This window comes from Phacochoerus africanus, chromosome 2, assembly GCF_016906955.1.
Source record: "Phacochoerus africanus isolate WHEZ1 chromosome 2, ROS_Pafr_v1, whole genome shotgun sequence".
Lineage (NCBI taxonomy): Eukaryota > Metazoa > Chordata > Mammalia > Artiodactyla > Suidae > Phacochoerus > Phacochoerus africanus.
In genome coordinates this window covers 272,998,849-273,017,236 of record NC_062545.1, presented here as the reverse complement: position 1 = coordinate 273,017,236, position 18,388 = coordinate 272,998,849, and the positions used below count along the sequence as shown (strand labels likewise).

The 18,388-nt window shown below is 53.7% G+C and overlaps 1 protein-coding gene and 1 non-coding gene across 3 annotated transcripts in view; both read right to left on the bottom strand.

Annotated features, from left to right (window-relative positions):
* PTPA (protein phosphatase 2 phosphatase activator) overlaps positions 1–18,388 on the bottom strand; it is a 31,274-nt gene that overhangs the window by 8,605 nt on the left and 4,281 nt on the right. Inside the window, exons 3-9 of one of the 2 annotated variants that reach the window (XM_047768638.1) lie at positions 16,825–16,922; positions 13,205–13,291; positions 7,836–7,961; positions 5,798–5,915; positions 3,832–3,931; positions 2,127–2,251; positions 1,171–1,271 (exon numbers count right to left, since the gene is read on the bottom strand). In XM_047768638.1, coding sequence (XP_047624594.1) covers positions 1,171–1,271; positions 2,127–2,251; positions 3,832–3,931; positions 5,798–5,915; positions 7,836–7,961; positions 13,205–13,291; positions 16,825–16,922 — 755 coding nt within the window. The remainder of the gene's footprint in view (positions 1–1,170; positions 1,272–2,126; positions 2,252–3,831; positions 3,932–5,797; positions 5,916–7,835; positions 7,962–13,204; positions 13,292–16,824; positions 16,923–18,388) is intronic. The other variant, XM_047768639.1, reaches the window with a different exon arrangement.
* LOC125121791 (small nucleolar RNA U13) lies at positions 12,581–12,682 on the bottom strand. Its single transcript, XR_007133653.1, has one exon. It is a non-coding gene; the product is annotated as a small nucleolar RNA U13 (small nucleolar RNA).

The following is an 18,388-nucleotide window of genomic DNA, read 5'->3' as shown; positions in this document are numbered from 1 at the left end:
GCCAGGCTGCCCCGGAGTCCTTCTGACCTTGGGCTGCTACAGTGCTGAAGGCAGCAGATCTCAGAATGAAGCGGTGGCCGCCCAGCCGTCAGGATGGGCTTCATTTGCTGACTTAGAAAAACATGTCATTCCCCTCTGGCCTCTGGAGTGTGGCGGAGGCCTGAGCCGAATGCTGACCAGGAGAGCCTGGAGCTACGGCCGCTTAACCAGGCAGCGCTCCCTCTTCAGGGGGCTCAGAATGGGCAGCCAAGAGAGCCGCCCCCACAGGCAGGGATCTGCAAGTGTGCCAGGGACAGCACTGGGGCCAGCAGGACTGTGTGGGGGAGAATGGGAGCAAGACCCTCTCCAGGCGGCAGTCGTGGCACCCTTAGGAAGGTGGGGGAGGGCACCAGGCAGGGAGGATGAGAGGTCTTGCCACTTCCCAAAAGACAGGCCCAGGGAGCAGTAGGTCCCGACTTCTGCGCAGTCACCTGGTATGTGTGCTCAAATTCAGGTTCCTAGCTCTCATCCCCCCAAGATTCTGATTCAGAAAGCTGAGGTGGGGCCCAAGAACATGCATTTTAACAAGCTGCCCAGGTGACCCTGAGGAAGCAGCCCAAGGCTGCACTGTGGGAGACCCACTTTAGCAGGACAACAGCAGCCGCTTAACCACCCCTGCTGGGTAGGCTGGGGGTCCGGGCTGCTCACTTTCACTTCCAGGATTTCACTTGGCCCCTGTCCTCAGGATCTAAGTTTGTCCCGTCCGCAGAAATCGTTCTGGTATTCGCTCCCGTCTCTCTGACTCCTGCAACGGTTCCATCCCACACAACCACACACACGCAGCTCCACACACCTTGTGGGCCCCATCTGCAAGATGCGGCCACCCTCCCACCCCCAGCAATACCCACCCACCCACCCTTCAGACCTGCAGCCTCGGTCACCACGTCCAGTTAATGACCAGGTCTCACCCCGTCAGCTCCAGTGGAAAGCCCAGACCACTGAGGTGGGGGAAGAGAGCCTGGACAGTCGGAGATGGCTGAACCCTTCAGAGAAGCCGGGCCGGGCTTCCTTCTCAATAACCCCTTGCTGGGGCCAGCCCTGCCTCCTTCAGACAGCAGCTCCAGCCCCTCTGTCCAAAACACAGCCCGAGTTCGTTTCAGCCTGGAGGCTGCCGGGGTCTCCCCCACTCACCTCCGTGATAAACAGGATACACTCCAGGAACATGTAGTCCTCGTGGTTCTCATTCACTGCCTTCTCGTCCACGAAGTGCCTGGGCTCCAGATACGGGTGGTCTAGAAACAGCAAAGAGCCCCAGGGCTCAGAACCAGGTACTCGCACCCCCAGGGCACCACGGACAGCGCTGTCTGCACCCGCCCCAGGGCCACGCCCGGCCATGGGCCCCAACACTTAACCTTGCTTCCTTCCAGCCATGTGACTCGGTTTCTTCATCTGCGCAGCAGGGCTAAGACCAGCACCCGCCTGACCGTCAGGACCACGGGAGAGCATGGTGCCTGCACAGCTAAGTGTTAGTCAGGGGTGTGCTGGCCAAGATCCCTCCCCGGGGTCCCTGAGCTGATCTACCTGAAGCACTTAGAGCCATGCCTGGCACAGGGCAAGTACTTAAAAAAACGGGCATTTATTAATATGATTTTACAGGCAGTTAATCCCACATCGAAATAGACCAGGACCCCTCACCCACTGCAGCTCGCCCATGGAAAGTGGGGGGCACCACCAGAGCGGGCCTGTAGCGAGCAGCCCATGGCCCAGCACTTGGCGGCAACTCCCCAATGGGCCGCCTTGAGCACGGCTCGATAATAACAGCAGATGACGTTGGTCACCGAGTCAAAAGAACCCCTCATTTTCAACATAAAACCCCGCAGCTGCTGCCAGCAGCCCAGGCGCATTTCACACCAGTCCATTATGCGCCAGGCGAGCGCCCTTGCTCCAGCCCGTGTCACTTTCCATTATCTCGGCGGCGCTCTGCCTCCGCCTCCCCCGGCCTGCTACGCTGGCTGCGGCAGAAGGTCAGCAGCCAGCAGCCTCCGTCAATAGCGGGTCTAATGCCTGCTTTACAAGCTGTCACTGTGTGCCCTGGGAAGGAGGGAAGGGAGGGGGGCCAGGGGTGGGGCTCCATCCCCCCTCAGTACCTATCAGCTGCGAACTGCCCCAGATGAAGGGCAGAAACTGGAAGTCGTCCAGGCCCCACACGCCCTGGCTGCCAGCTGGCTCCATCCTGTACGTCTTCTGGAGCTTCCGCATAACCTCAAGGTACCTGCATGGGAGAGTGGGAAAGGGAGGAGGTGACAAAAAGGAGCAAGTCTCAACCCTTCGGGCCGCTGGGAACCAAAGAGGCCAAAATAACCACCTCGGTGGGTAACAGGTCTCCGTTTCAACTAAAACCTACACCCCCGAGTTATGCATCAGCGGATAGTCTCTAAACAGTTTTGCTTAGGAGTTCCCACTGTGGTGCTGTGGGTTAAGAATCCAACTGCATCGGCTCAAGATGTTGTTGCAGCTCAGGTTCAATCCCTGGCCCAGACGCTTTCATATGCTGCAGGTGCAGCCATAAAAAAATAAAAACAAAAACAAGGTTGCTTTGGAGTGCCCTTTGTGGCTCAGTGGTTAGCAAACCTGACTAGCACCCATGAGGATGCGGGTTTGATCCCTGGCCTCGCTAGGTGGGTTAAGGATCCGGCGTTGCCGTGAGCTGTGGTGTAGGTCGCAGACACAGCTCGGATCCTGCATTGCTGTGGCTGTGGTGTAGGCCGGCGGCTACAGCTCCGATTCGACCCCTAGACTGGGAGCCTCCATATGCTGTGAGGGCAGCCCAAAAAAGCAAAAAATAAAATAAAATAAAATAAAACAGCCTCCTTTTGGCACTGGAAAGGGGCAAAACGCCACCAGGGAGAGCGGGTGAGGGCACCCACTCCTGACAGCATAGGAGCCTGGGGAGGAGCCACAGCTCCTCTCACTTCTGGCTGCCCCCAGGAAAGCTGATGGGGTCAACCTCTAGGTCCCTTCGGGCTGTGCCAGCACCACCCATGGAGCTGCCACGTAGGCAGGGCCGGCACGGCCGGGGCAGACACGTCCGTGCCCTCTGGTGCCTGAGACACACTCAGCAGCGGCCAGGCAGGCGGTCTAGGTGGTGAGGGGAGCAGGTCAGAGCTTGACTGCCTGGGTTCAGCTGGCTGTGACCTTACTGAAGAGACCTGATCTCTCTATGCCCAGTTCCCTCGTCTAGAAAGTGGCAGTGAAGGCTGCCGCTTCCTAGCGTTGTCGTGAGAATTTAAAAAGTCGTACATTAGGAGTTCCTGTCGGGGCTCAGTGGTTAACGAATCCGACTAGGAACCATGAGGCTGCGGGTTCGGTCCCTGCCCTTTCTCAGTGGGTTAAGGATCCGGCGTTGCCGTGAGCTGTGGTGTAGGTTGCAGACGCGGCTCGGATCCCGCGTTGCTGTGGCTCTGGTGTAGGCCGGCGGCTACAGCTCCGATTTGACCCCTAGCCTGGGAACCTCCATATGCCGGGGGGAGCAGCCCAAAGAAATAGCAAAAAGACCAAAAAAAAAAAAAAAAACTCGTTCATTAAGCACTTAGAAAGTGTCTCCATGTGGTAAACACCACGGAAGCATGAGCAGTCGTCGTAACATTCCTCTCACTTGTCTTTACCTGAACCCGTCAGAGGGCAGAGTCTTGGACATTCCATTCACACTCAGGGCTTGATGAGGATGTAGGACGGGACAAGAGAACCAAGAGCCACTCGGGAGCCCTCTCCAGCCGGCCGGCCACCAAGAGGCAAGAGCCCCCTGGCTCCCCCTCCCACTGGCAGCCAGCCCCCTGCCCTCCTCTCACTCACCGATTGAACACCTTGAAGACAATGGCTATTTGGTCGTCCACCCGCAGCACCCCTATCTTGCAGAGACAGCAGAGGAAAGCAGCAAAGGCTGCTTCATGTCCTGGGGGAGAAAAGGAGCCAAGGCTGACAGTCTTCCAGAAGGAGTGGGACAGATATTGGTCTCAGCAGGGTCCAAATCACTGTTAACTCCGCTCTAAGGAGGGGGGTCGACAGGGAGATCATGGGGCCTCACCCCATCCGGAAAGACCTAGGCTCTTTTAAGAGCTGCCAGTGCTGTTACTCTAGTCCTAAAAGCCCCGGGCTGTTGCTTTCTTAAACAGTACTCACACTGCATCTTGAGGTGTAACTCATCTTCAGTTCCACCCTATTTATTGAGCATCTACTATAGGGACAGTCACTGTCCATGGCAGCCAGTAGGGAGACAGAGGCAAACATGTCCCCGCCCTTGACTGACAGTTTATGATGTACCAGGATGACAGACATTAAATATACAACCACGTCTATGAATCCAGCTCTGAAGGAGAAGGATGGGGTGGCAACTGGAGGATATCCCACAGGGGGGCCCTGACATAAGGGGTTAGGAAGCTTTCCCTACAAAATTTACATTTAATTTGAAAGATGAGTAAGAGCTGGCAAGGCACCGCAAGTGAGGAAAGCAAGACAAGCATTCTAGCCAGGAGAAACAGCATGTGCAAAGGCCCTGAGGCAAGGAAAAAACTGGTCTTTTTGAAGACTCCTAGGAAGGCCAGTCTGGCTAAAGCAGAGAGAGCAAGGGAGACAGGGCAGTGCAATGAGGTGGGAGATCAGACAGGCATGTACGGCCACAGGAAAAAGCTCAGACTGTATCCTAAGAGCACTAGGAGGAACTGAAGGCTTCTACCCATGGTCACATCCCAGGTATGGCCACAGTGCAGGGTCAAAAGGCACTCCCTTTCCCTTCCCGGTCCTCTCAAACAAAAATGGTCAGCACGACAAAACCACTGGCTGAAGTCTGGACCAAATGCCATGGTTCATGGTGTCATTAAAAAAAACATTTTTGGAGGCAGGGGAGGAGAGACTATCTCAGTGGTTTTCCATCCTCTTTCTGCAGAACAAGGATCCCTCCAAAGACCTGGAAAGCTTATAAGCTGTTGCGTTCACCTCCAGTTTTTGCTCATGATCAGCCAGGGGCGAGCGTCACTCTTGCACCCACACCTAAGAGCATCTGAGAGAGGAAGAAAAACCCAGTTCCTGCTGACCTGGCCACGCTTCCCTCCAGATCTTTTCTGGCTGGTTAGTCCCAGTTAAAGCTCCACCCCTGAAAGTCTCACTTGATCAGCCTGTTCCCCAGCATCAGGGGAGCAGACACAAAGCTCTCCCCAGTGCAGGTCCAAGGGGGCCCTTCTCCATGGCCTGCCTCTGTGGCCTCGACTTCTCTTGAGTCAGGGACAGGCCCAAGAGAGCAGCAGCTCTTGCATTTGCCTGCTTCGGGGTGGAAAGGCAAGGCAACGCAGGAACTCTCCTCAGCCGCCCTGACCTAGAGAACAGCCCCCTTCTAAGGTCCCCATACTGCTTCCTCTCAAGGGTACTGCGTGGCTAAGGGCAATGTGCCACAACACTGCCAGAGGCTACCAGGCCCTTTAAGTTCTCAAGGCTTCTCTAAGCGGCTGTCTTAGGACATAGTACGTGCTCAATAAATTACTAGTTTGGTGATGTCCATAGGCTCGCAAGGAAGGCCATCTTTACAAGACCAGACATCAGCGCTGCTCTCACAGCCACCACTAGTGTGGCCCCAGCTCCCCCTGGTGGACCAAGCCAGAGCCACAGAAGCAGCACCAGGCATCCGGGCACTGGCAGCACTGCCCCCAGCTGGCCCCACTGGCTGCTTGCTCAGGGCATCCTCGACCCCAGACAACCCAGGGCAAAGAGGAGGCAGCCCAAGGAGGGACTGCGGTGAAGCCAAGCAAGCGCCGGGAGCGGCAGGTACCTGTGCCGTAGTCGATGCGCGTGGAGTTCCCTACTGACTCCTTCAGGTAAACAGACACCTCAGGCACGGCAGCTGCCAGATGGGTGGGGACCACTGTGGCCACCAAGTTTTCTGCTTCCTGATAACACAAGAGACACAAGGTGGTGGCAGCAGATTAGGCAGCATCCCAGTGGGCAGGTGCCCAGAGGCAGCATCTGGCTGGAAGTGGCTTGTCCTCTGTTGACCCTCCCCCTCCAGGGGACATGGTTCTGAGGGCAAGACGGGAGGGATCTGCAAAGAAGCCATTCGACTTTCCCATCTAGTAACTCACTAACATCCCCCGAGAGGGCCTCTCTCCCGTGCTCCCAGCCAGGGAGTTTGTGCCCTTCCTCCACCAAAGAGGTATATAAGGATGTTCACGGCAGCATTATTTACAGTAGCCAAAACGTGCAAACAACCCACTACTGAACGGTCCACCAACAGCAGCGGGGATAAACTGGGCTGTGTTCACCCCGTGACACTACACAGCCGGTCTGCACACCACAGGTCAATCACAGACATCATGCTGAGCAAAGAAGCCAGACATCTACAGGAAGCTCAGAAATAGGCAAAATCAATCTATAGAATAGAAATCCGAAGAGTTTGGGGGATATCAACTAGAAAGGGGCACAAGGGTTGTGCTGGAATGTTCTACGGCTTGATATGGGTGAGATGTAAGGATTAAAAACGTGTTAATGATCTATCGAGCTGGACGGCTATGATGTGTCAGCTCTCTCCTAAGTTATAACAAAATAAGAATGTTTATTTTAAAAAAGGCCCAGGTGCTATCTTAAGGGTCCAGAGGCAGCCCTAGGCTGCTCTTAGGCGAGAACAGTGGTTGGCTGGATCCTTGGGACTTCCTTCTGCTCCACGTGAAAACGTTGGGTCAAAGAAATTGGGACCCAACTTTCTCTACGTTCAGTCTATAAAGGCCTGGCACAAGACTCTTCTGGAGACCTGGTGAAAATCTGGCTTCCCAGGCCCCACCCTAGACCTACAGACTCTGCTTTTCTAAGGATGGGGTATCTCTCTTTAATTTTTATTTTCTGTTTGCTTCAAACAGATTATTACCTTTGCATGACTCAAAAATAAATACATTACAAAAAGGATGCATTAAGAAGTCTCACTCCACCCCCCCCTCCAACCCTCGGAAAGAAACCACAGCTTTTTTTGCCTCTTATGTATCCTTCCAGTGCAAAGTGGGCAATACAAACATACCTTTTTGAGTTTCCCCTCTTTCATACCAAAAGGCCGCTTGCTATGGGCGTCATACCGCAGCTCTTCCCTAACCTAACAGCACAGCCACCCCTTCATATCTGTGGATGCAGAACCCATAGATACAGAGGGCTGACCGATGGAGTTCCCACTGTGGCTCAGTAGGTTAAGAACTCGACTAGTATCCATGTGGTGGGTCCGATCCCTGGCCTCCCTTGCTCAGCAGGTTAATGATCCGGCATTGCCGCAAGCTTCAGTGTAGGTAGTAGATGCAGCTTAGATCTGGCTATGGCTGTGGCAGAGCCCGGGAACTTCCATCTGCCACAGGTGCAACCCTAAAAAAAGAAAACAAAACAAAACAGAAAAATGGAAGATGGGCCAAACCTCCCCATTTTATATAAGGGACTTGAGCACCCATGCAGTCCCGGACCAATGCCTCCCGGATACCGAGGGGCTGGCGTGAGTCTCAGTCCCTTCCCGAGTCTCCTACTGGCCTCCTTACCCCTTCTCAGAGCTGCACAGTACTCCGCAGGTGGACTTACTGGTTTATTTAACTGATCATAAACTGCAGGCGGACACTTGGGCTCTTTCAATCAATCTGTTGCCACCAACGACGACCTAACAACCAGCCCTGTGGAGAGGACTGTGTACCCATGGGGTTCCCAGAGCTCAGCTGGGGCAGAGGGTAAATGCATTTGTACTTCTGCTGAGTGGAACTGCCATGTTAACAAACTCCCCAGGGATTCTGGTACCTGCAGGCTCTCCCCCCGGCCCAGCCCCCAAGCCTGTCCTGCGGCAGCCTCACCTGGTCAAGCTTGGCGTACCAGGTCCTGTAGGCCTTGTTCCCAAATCGAGAGGGCTGGTCCACCGGAGGCGTCTCATCAATCCACCTGTCCAGCGTATTGAGAAGAGTGACCAGTTTCTCAATGGCCTGCAGGGGCAAACAGAAAGCCACAAGGACCAGTGGCCCTGAGCTAGAGCCACAGAGGGAAGTTCCAGCTGCTGCTGGACAAGAACCACAAGACATGGCACTACGTGCTGCTGTCCCCTCTCTTTCCCACCATCCTGAATGGGAGGAGGGGCCCGGGGACACAGGGAGCTTTACAGAAAGGGCCAGCACTAGCCTGGCTGAAGGACAGGTGTGGCTCCGCACTTGGCTTCTCCAGCCAGCGGATCCAGGAGGAGCTGCTGGACAGGCACGAGCTGCAGCCCTGACCGCCTCACTGCTTTTTACTGGGCTCTCCTGTTTAGGACACAACACCTGCTCATCACCAAAAACAGAACGTAAAAAGGAAGAAAACAAAATGACGAGCAACCCCGCCAACTACAAATAAACACTACAGGTATCCCCCGCTTTTTGAAAGTTTGCTTTATACCACTTAACTTTTATAAAAGACAGGTAGCTTTGGTACCTATTTTTGCTAACTGAAAAATTTTCACTTTCTGCCACTTCAGCTTACAAAAGGTTTCACAGAAACACTCTACTTTCGGATGGGTGAGGGGAACCCATCAACATTTTTTCTTTTTTTTTTTTTTTTTGCTTTTTAGGGCCACACTCAAGGCATATGGAGGTTCCCAGGCTAGGGGTCCAATCGGAGCTGTGGCTGCCAGCCTACACCACAGCCACAGCAACGCAAGATCCGAGCCAGGTCCGTGACCTATACCGCAGCTCACGACAATGCCGGATCCCTGACCCACTGAGTGAGGCCAGGGATCAAACCCACAACCTCATGGTCCTGAGTCGGATTCGTTTCTGCTGTGCCATGACAGGAACTCTCCCAATTTCTTCTTTTTATAGTGTTTTCTATGGCTTATTATGGTGGGAATTTTGAAGACAGCTGGACCTGGATTTAGATCCCAGCTAAAATACCATTTAGTTGCTGTGAGACCTTGACCAAGTGACTTTAACTCTCTGAGCCTGTTTCCTCATCTCAAACATGGGCACAATGGTGAATAACTCCTAGAGCCATCACAAAGACTAAGGGACAACCCAGGAGGATGCCGTGCCTGGTGGAGGCTGCCTGGCACAGGGCACACACACACACACACACAGACTCTAAAGCACGGGTTGGGGGCACATGCTGCTTTGTAGCCTCATCAGTCTCCTCAGGATCCTCGTCCCCAGGAACTCGCCAATTTTACATGTCACTCTGCAGTGGCCTCTATCTAATGAGGGAGGAACATTTCACTGTACTAATGGACTGTGGCTTTTTACCTAACCCCTCACTGCTAAAGGTGTGGAAATGCTGGGTCAGAGGTGCACACGTGGGAACGTGGAAAGTAAGGCTGCCAGTATCCGCAGCCCATCCCTCACCTCCCACTCAAACCTCTCCCATGGAGGGCAGGGACCAGGGAGGAGAACTGGTGTGACTGGCCAGGTAGCCTCAGGATATCAAATGTTTCTCAACGACAAAATCAGGTGAGATTCTCTATCTAAGCCGCACATCTGTGAGGGCGGCTACAAAAGTGCCCCTTCCAGATGCGGCTCAGAGATGAGCCAGGACAAAGCCTAACAAAAGGCTCAGGAGCACATGATGCAGGGGACATTTGGGTTCAGACAGCCCCGGCAGGTGGGGCCCTGCCATGAAGCAGGGCTTGCCTGTCCACTGGGCACACATGGTATAAGGAGACACCTCCTAGAGTTCCTGGCGCTGGTGCGAACTAACTGGGTGGTGCTCTGGGAAAAGTGACCCAGTGGACAAAGCACAATCAGGCCTGCGGTGGCTGAAGCTCTGCAGAGACATGGTCCCAGGAGCTGAGTGTGTAACTGGGGAGGGAGAAGGCAGGCTTGAGCCGATGGAGAGAGTCAGCCAGTAGCCTCCACGGCACAGCTCCAGGAGGCACACATCATCCCACCGCAAGCCACATAAACAACGCTCCGGTGATGCGGTGCTGCTGCCCTCCCTCACCTCCCCGTCCCTCTGCTGGAGGCCTGGGAGGAGAGGGCAATTACTTGCGAAGAGGCAAGAGTTCTCTTTACACCCAGCTGTGGCCGAGTGTCAGGGTAGCATAAAGCTGGCTCGCTGAAATGTGACCAAACGCACTGCCAGAGCTGGCTTTGTGAAAAACCAGGTCACCAGAAACAGCCGACAAGGACAGAGCAAACCTGACCTCAAGCAGCAACTGGGACTTAGAAGGGAGGGTGCCGTGATCCTGGCCCCAGGAAGCACCAGCAAGGCCCGGTTCCCCAGATACTGCCTTGGGTGAGGCACTGAAGGGGTAAGGAAGGGGCTCCGAGGCTGGCAGGAGCCAGGCCCCAGCTGCTAGTTCAGCTGCGCCAATGAATAATTAAGAGGCTCCTAGAGGCTCGCTTTTCCAATGCAGGGGGCTGCCTCTATTGTTGGGCTAGCAGGGGGAGGGGGCTGCGGGCTGAAGCCCCTGGGAGCGGACAGCAGGGGAAGAAAGAGCTCCCACCCTCCTTCCCCTTGAACCAAAGCTTCATTTTTGGATTTTCTGGACCAGTGAAATTTCCTCCAATATTCTACCTGCCAATTTTAAATTCTGCCCTCATTTAAAAAAATCAAACAGGGAGCTTCTTTTGTGGCTCAGTGGGTTAAGGATCTGGGGTTGTCACTGCAGTGGTTCAGATCCCTGCTGTAGCACAGGTTCGAACCTGGACCTGGAATTTCTGCATGTCACAGGCGCAGCCAGAAAAAAAAAAAAAAAAAAAGGAACAATAATCAAAAATAAGCCTATCTATTAACACCTTTATTTTACAAAAATAAAAAATTTTAACCCCCAAAGAATAGGGCAGACATACTCTCAAAAGGAAAGAGAGTCTTCTAAACAGAGGTCTAAATCTCACTACATCACCCTCACCTGTCCCCTTGGCATTGCTGTGAGCTGGACTGTACGTCACAGATGCGGCTCGGATCCCGCACTGCTGTGGCTGTGGCGTAGTCCAGCAGCTGCAGCTCTGATCTGGCCCCTAGCCAGGGAACTTCCATTTGCCACATGTGCGGCCCTAAAAAAAAAAGGAGCAGTTCCCATCGTGGCTCAGCAATTAACAAACCCCACTAGCATCCATGAGGATGTGGGTTCCATCCCTGGGCTCGCTCAGTGGGTTAAGGATCCGGCGTTGCCGTGAGCTGTGGTATACGTCGAAGACACGGCTCAGATCCCATGTTGCTGCGGTTGTGGTATATAGGCCGGTGGCTACAGCTGCAAATGGACCCCTAACCCAGGAATCTCCATATGCCATGAGTATGGCCCTAAAAGACAAAAAGACAAAAAAAAAGAAAAAAGAAAAGAAAAAGCCAATAATGATAATATCATCTAGTCTGTGCCGGGCACTATGCTAAGAAAACCCACACGAGGGATCTTAGTGACTCCACCCTGGCGGCCACAGGTAGGTCTGTGGCTCTTCCCACTTGACAGAGAAGGAGACAGAGTCACAGGGAACAAAGACACCCAGTACAGAAGTGAGAGGTCACCAACGCCCAAACTCCAGAACCCAAGCACTTAACCAGGCTGCAATCCTGCCTAAAGCACTGCTTGGGCTAAGATAACATCTACTGGTAGGAACATCTACGAGCAAAGCCTCAGGGCCAGTTACGGGAACTGAGCGGGAATGGCAGCTCAGGGCCTGCTCGGGGAATTACAACACTCTCCTGTAACTGGCCTGCCCCACTGCCTTCTGGTCCACTGAGCCGTCTGAGTGTCCCTCACCCAGGCTCAAGGAGGAGCTCTCCCCCAGCCGTCTATGTCCACAGCCAAAGTCCCAGGGTGCTGGGCAGGCCCAAGAGGAACCCACGAAGTCACTGGTGGGCCAGCTCCCAACAGAAGGCTATCAACCCGCAGCACAGGCCTGGCTCCCCGCAGTGACTGAACAGGACTTTCGGCACCCAGCAGCAGCCAGACAGGGTCCAGGAACATGAAGGCTGTGCTAGCCTTGCGACAAGTGGAGGAACTGGGCCAGGGCAGGACCAGGCCTTACCCGACGGGCCACAGCTACGGCTAGAGAGCTGGGGGGGTCAAGGCACTGGGAGAGGCTGTTCAGGGCCCTGGTGTCTGAGATAAGATAAAGCTCTGGGGGGCTCCAGGCAGCCTGGGGCAAGAACCCGAGAGGCCACTAGAGGCTGGGACCCAGCACTAGGAGCAAACGGCTTGCAAGACCACACCTGCCCGTGGGTATCAGCCACCCCACAGCTCCTGACCTCCTCTGTAAACAAGCCTGGTTCTGAATCACAGCCAAAGAAAACCCACCCTGTAGTCTGTGCCCTTCAACTCGGCATTTCCACCTCGAGGAGTGAATCCAAGTGCCCCCAGCTCTCGGTGCGGCTGTCCGGAGCGGTGCTGCTAAGGAAACCGCCTCAAAGTCTACAGCTGGGGCTCATCTAAACCAGCGGGGGCCCGGCTTGACCAGGCAGAGGCGCTCCCTCGGCAGGTCTGGACGACAGTCCCCACGCTGCTGAGAGGGGGCAGCCCCTGGGGGCCGGTTACGGGAAGGAACACAGGAAGAGGCCAGCCTTTCACCAGTGCCGTACACGTTCCTACCAGCAGCTCTTCAGTGAGCACGCTGACCTCTTCTGTGGTCTTTTTTTTCCTTCACGTCAGATGGGTGGCGGGCCGATGTCGTGCCCGGGTCCGAGGGAGGCAAGTCACGCGGGCGCGTGGACGCGCAGTCATCACGCTCACGAGCCCCAAGAGGATCAGTGTGGTCACGCCTAATGCAAAAGTCACACAGGAGGCCCCGCTGTGGTGCAGCAGGAAGGAATCCGACTAGGATCCATGAGGACACAGGTTCGATCTCCGGCCTCGCTCAGGGGGTCGCAACGATCCAGGGTGGCCGTGAGCTGTGGTGTAGGTCGCAGCAGCAGCTCGGATCTGGCGTGGCTGTGGCTGTGGTACAGGCGGGCAGCTACAGCCCCAATTAGACCCCCAGCCTGGGAACTTCCAAATGCGGTGGGTGCGGCCATAAAAAGACAAAAATAAATAAATAAACCTCAGAAAAAATAAAAAGTTACATGAAGACACCAGTTAACAAAAAGGCAGGCTATAAGAGCATATTTACCTTGATCCCAATTTTATAAATGCACATCTATTCAAAGATTTTTAGAAATCTTAGAAATGCAGACACCAAGATGGCTGGGTATCTCGTTCTCTGCCCTGGCGCTGCAGAGGGTTCTGGGAGCTGCTTGGGAAAGGCCCGCTCTCGACTCCCCAGGCACCCACCTCGGAGACTCTGTACTCAAAGGTCAGCTTCTTCCCCTTCACGCCTTCATTGAGGGTGAGGATGAATCCCATGTAGTCGGCGTATGCCTGCCACAAAGAGGGGGAGCAAAGATGGAAGAGGGGCACCAGACCCCTACTCTCTACACCCTGGCCAGCCCCCAACTCCCTTCGGGTACCAAAGAGCTCCAAGCTGCCACCACCACCACCACCCCCGACCCCAGTAACAGGAGCAGGAGAAAGGTAACGCCAAGTACCCTACCTCGTCCTCCATCCCAAACCACCAGCAGGCCAGTCACCACACTGACACCTGGACCTCCAGCCAGAGTTTACCGTGTGCTCGCAACTGCTGCCAGCAGTTTCTTTACACAAGCACCCCATGAGGTAGACACTAACACTGTGCCCATTTTACAGATGAGGAAACCAAGGCTTCAGGGGAAGAGACTTGTCCAAGGTTGCCTAAGATCAAGAAGGTCTCATCAGACATGGAGCTAGGACCCAGCAGCTAAACGCCAAAGCTGAGTGGCCGAGTACGCCACCGCTGCACCACAGCGCCAGGGGTCCGTCCTCTGGTCATTTTCTCCATGTTCTGCCCACCAGGCAGGCAGACACCCCGCTCCCAGGAGAGGAGGCTGTCTTCTGCCATGGCCAGGCCTCCCAGCGCACCCATCCTCAGCGTCCCGGCCGGGCGGCACATCGCTGCCAACACAGGAAGGTGAAGGCACTGCGGCGCAGGCCCTGGGAGCCAGCAACTCCCGTGTGGTCTGGTTTGCTCCTCATCCCTGGGGCCTCTCACTGTCTTTCTTCCTCCTTATCTCAGTCTCAAGGACGCCGGGGCCTCCACGGCAGGCTGAGGTGAGCCCTGAGAAGAAGCACTCAGGATCCGGGAAGGGAGCCCCCCGCAGCAGGACCCTCTCGCCGGCCCGTGGAATGGCTGCGGGGGGAAAGGCAGGGTCCCGTGGCAGGCCCGGGGCTCACCCCCCGAGCCCAGGGCAACCCGAGTCCCCGCCCTGACTGCACCAGTGCCCACCGTCATTCCTGCGAAGGACACTGGGATGCCAGAGGTAGTGTCACTCTCCACGGCCTGTGTTCCCAGTGGCTCCCATCTCTCGGTGGCGAAAACTGGGGTGTTCTAAATGCGACTGGGTGCAAAGGCTCCACCAACACCATCACTAGCACCACAGCCGCCGTCATAATCAAGCCTACCGCTCAGTAAGGCTCCCCAGAGCCTAGCCCTGGGCCATGTGCTCTTCTGGCTTTATACCATTCGAGCCTCCAAACCAACCCAAACTCATGGAAACGGAGGCTTGGCCAGGTCAGGCATTTGCCTAAGTCACGAGAACAGAAAATGGCAGCCTTGCACCTCCAGCCCTCACGTCTCTGACCCCAGGTCCACGCCCTGGGCTACTGTCCTCTGCTACCTGGTGAACTGCTGTGGCCACCGCACAGTCACTTGTCTGCCGCAGCAGGTCCATGCACCTGACTGATGAGCTTCAGAAAGAGTGAAAGGCGTTCATCAGATATTGGTCAAAATACACTCCCCCCAAAGCATTGGTGCCTAGACCAGGGTTGGCAAACTCTGCCTGCCAAGTACCAGATAGTCAATATTTTCGGCTCCAAGGGCCACAGGGGTCTGGTTCACAAATTCTCAACTCTGCCCATGCAGCAGCCATGGACAGAACGTAAACCAGTGAACATGGCTGTCTCCCAATAAAACCTCACTTACAAAACAGGCCAGAGTGGGCTGGCAGGCAAGCATTTGCCAACCTGTGACCTAGAACACAGGGACTTTAACCCCTGGGACTCGAAAGCCAGATGCCCTGGACAGGAATCTCTGGCTTCTCCTCTAAACCACCCATGGTACCAGCTTGACAAATTCCTTCACCTCTTGACCTCAGTTTTCTCACCTTCAAAATGGAGATGACCACAGAGTCCACCTCCAGAAGTTTCTGTGAGGATTAAATGAGCTAAAGTACCTGGCACATCTAAATACCCAATCCTCTTTGGAAAATGTCCAGGGAAAAGCAAGGAACTAAAGCCCCATCTGGTCAGACACTCTTGCAGGCGCAGGGAAGAGCAGTGGTTCTTATCCCAGCCGTACAGCTCTCAGGGGACTTGTGACACGTCCTTCCAGCTGGGAAAACTGAAGGGAGGTGCTACTGGCACTGCGTGGGTAGAGGCCAGGGATGCGACTCAACATCCTGCAGTGCTCATAGTGTCTCTATGACAAGGGATTACCTGCCCCAAGTGTCAATAGCGCTGAGGTCGAGAAACCTGAGGCAGACCAACCAAGGTGATGAAAGGACTCAAACCATGTCCTTTGGGCAGCTAATGGACTTTATCTGGGTAAAGACTTGGCTGAGAATACAGCTCAGAAAAGACACAATAACCATCATGAGATATTTAAATGGCAGGCTTGTGAAAGAAGAGCCAGAGAGGCTGTCATGACCCCAAGCCCCACTGAGGCCAGGACATGGCAGTGGTAGGGCTGGGGCTCAATGGAAGCACAGCAGACTCCTCATAGAGAACCTGCTAAGCCTGCTAGGACCCCCCGAGCCTGCCCTTCTATACAAGTGACACCCTCAACCCCTACTGACCAAACCAGCTGTAGGCAACTAGTTGGAGCTGGACTCAAGGCCTTCCCTGGGGACTTGAAACTGGCTTTCTTTTTCTTGGTCCCAGTCTTTCCACAGCCTGTCCCAGAAGCCTGGGAGGCACAAGCTGTTATCTTCCACCTTCCATGGGGACTGAGCAGCACAGAAAGCTGGGGTCCCAAGTCCCTGGTATTTTTAGGCTCAGCCGCCTTCCTGGCCTAGGTTTCCAGGTGGTAAACCTCTCCCCCTTTGATATGCTGGCTCCCAGGGACCCCTCCATCATTTCAGGCGTTCAGCCAATACAATGATACCCCGGGGTGATGGTTTACCAGATCAGGAGCAGAACTCTCCAGAGTTATCCTCACCTGGCCCAGAGACCTTCCCATTAAAATTCTCTGAGTACAGACCCTGACAGGGAAGAGACAGCCAGCCAGCTCCCCTGTCAACTCTCTCCCTAGCTTCCCTTTTTTTTTTTTTTTTTTTTTGCTTTTTAAGGCTGCACCCTCAGCACATGGAAGTTCCCAGGCTAGGGGTCGAACCGGAACTACAGCTGCTGGCTTACACCACAGCCATGGCAACAGAGGATCCGAGCTGCATCTGCAACCTACACCACAGCTCACAGCAACACCAGATCCTTAACCCACTGAGCGAGGCCAGGGATTGAACCCGCATCCTCACAGATGCTAGTCGGATTCGTTTCCACTGCGCCACGATGGGAACTCCTCCCTCTAGCTTCTAAACACCTCTGGCTCCAAAAGTAAAAAGGATCAGAAGCTCACAGTTCAAATTAGGCCTAGAAAACTACTATCTTTGAAAAAGCCCAAGGAGTTTCCTTGTGGTACAGTGGGTTAAAGATCCAGCACTGTCACTGCAACAGCTTGGGTGGCTGCTGCGGCTCAGGTTTGATCCTGGGCCAGGAACTTCCACAAGCCATGTGTGTGGCCAAAAAAAGAGGAAAAAGAAGAAGAAAAGAAAAGGCCCAAGGGTCTCATCCCAGTTCTGACCCCAGACTGCAAACACCACTGGTACCTGAGAACGCTTCCATTTGCCCATGTCTGGAACAGTGTGGATCTCTTTTTTTGGAATGATGAAGTTCTGAGTGGCTGGAGGGGTATCCTCCAAAGCATCTTGACAAAGAAAATGAAAAACCAGTCAGATTAATAGAATCCTCCCCTCCCAACAGACACACTTTTAAACCAAGACTCCAAAACCCAAGCCCTGGAGTAAACCAGACACATACTCCCCAGATAAAGTACTGGCTTGTTAAGCCAAACCCACTGGCCTCCTGCCTCTCCTTACTCTGCAAGAAGCCACACGGTACTGGCAATCCCCTCAACAACTGATATGTCCAGTGGCTCTGCCGTGCCCTCTCCTCCTGCTCCTCCGCCAGGCAGAAAGGTTAGGAAAAAAACCAAGTTGACCTTTTAGATGTAAACATGCAAGTCAAAGAATAAGAAGAGGAGGTCCAGTCATGGCGCAGCAGAAACAACTCTGACTAGGAACCACGAGGTTGCAGGTTCAAACCCTGGCCTCGCTCAGTGGGTTAAGGATCCAGGGTTGCCATGAGCTGTGGTGCAGGTCGCAGATGCACCTCGGATCTGGCCTTGCTGTGGCTCTGGCGTAGGCCGGCAGCTTCAGCTCCGATTAGACCCGTAGCCTGGGAATCTCCATATGCCGAGGGTGCAGCCCTAAAAACAAACAAACAAAAAGGGCAAAAAAATAAATAAATAAACAAAGAAGAGGGAAAAAAAGGCCAATAAACCTTTGGAAAACAATTACCAACCTCCCGAAGAAGGAGCGAAATGTAAATTAGATGAGACTGTTTTTCTAAATCAGGTTGGCAGATTAAAAACATCTGGCATTGATTGTGGACGGGAAACATGAACTCTCACTGCTGGTGGGAGTCTTAGACAGCAGGAATCTGCTGAGAGGGCAACTCAGTACTGCCTTTTGAAGTAAAAGCTGCATATACCCATTGAACCAACAGGAGGAATCAACCCTTCAGATGTGCCCAGGTAAACAGACTAAGATGTATGCAAAGGTGCTTACGGCATCAAAAAAAAATTAGAAACAGTGAGGCAATGGGTAACTAATGACATGCCCATATGATGGAAATCTTAGCTTTTTAAGAAGAATAAAATCTAAATTACTGATACAGGAAAAACAGCCTAGATATTAATAAGCAAAGAAAGAAAACTGTACTATATTAGCTGCAGGGTGGCCAAAAAAGAAAAAAAAAACTGCACTACATTATACATACTCTAATCTTATACATACGAATATAAATAATTCATATACCTATTAGCATATGCATTGGAAATATCTAAAGGACTAAACACCAAATAGTCATCTCTAGAAAAGTAAGATTTATAAGGGACTTCCATTTTTTAAGCTACTTATATTACCATCACAAACCAGCACACAGGAAGTTCCCTTATGGCCAACAGGTTAAGGACCTGGTGCTGCCACAGCTAGATGTAGGCCACAACTGCAGTGTGGGTTCGGTTCCCCAGCAAGGGAACTTCAACATGCCTAGGGTGTAGCCAAAAAAATCAAAAACACAAACTAGCATATGGTATTTTTGTAATTTTAG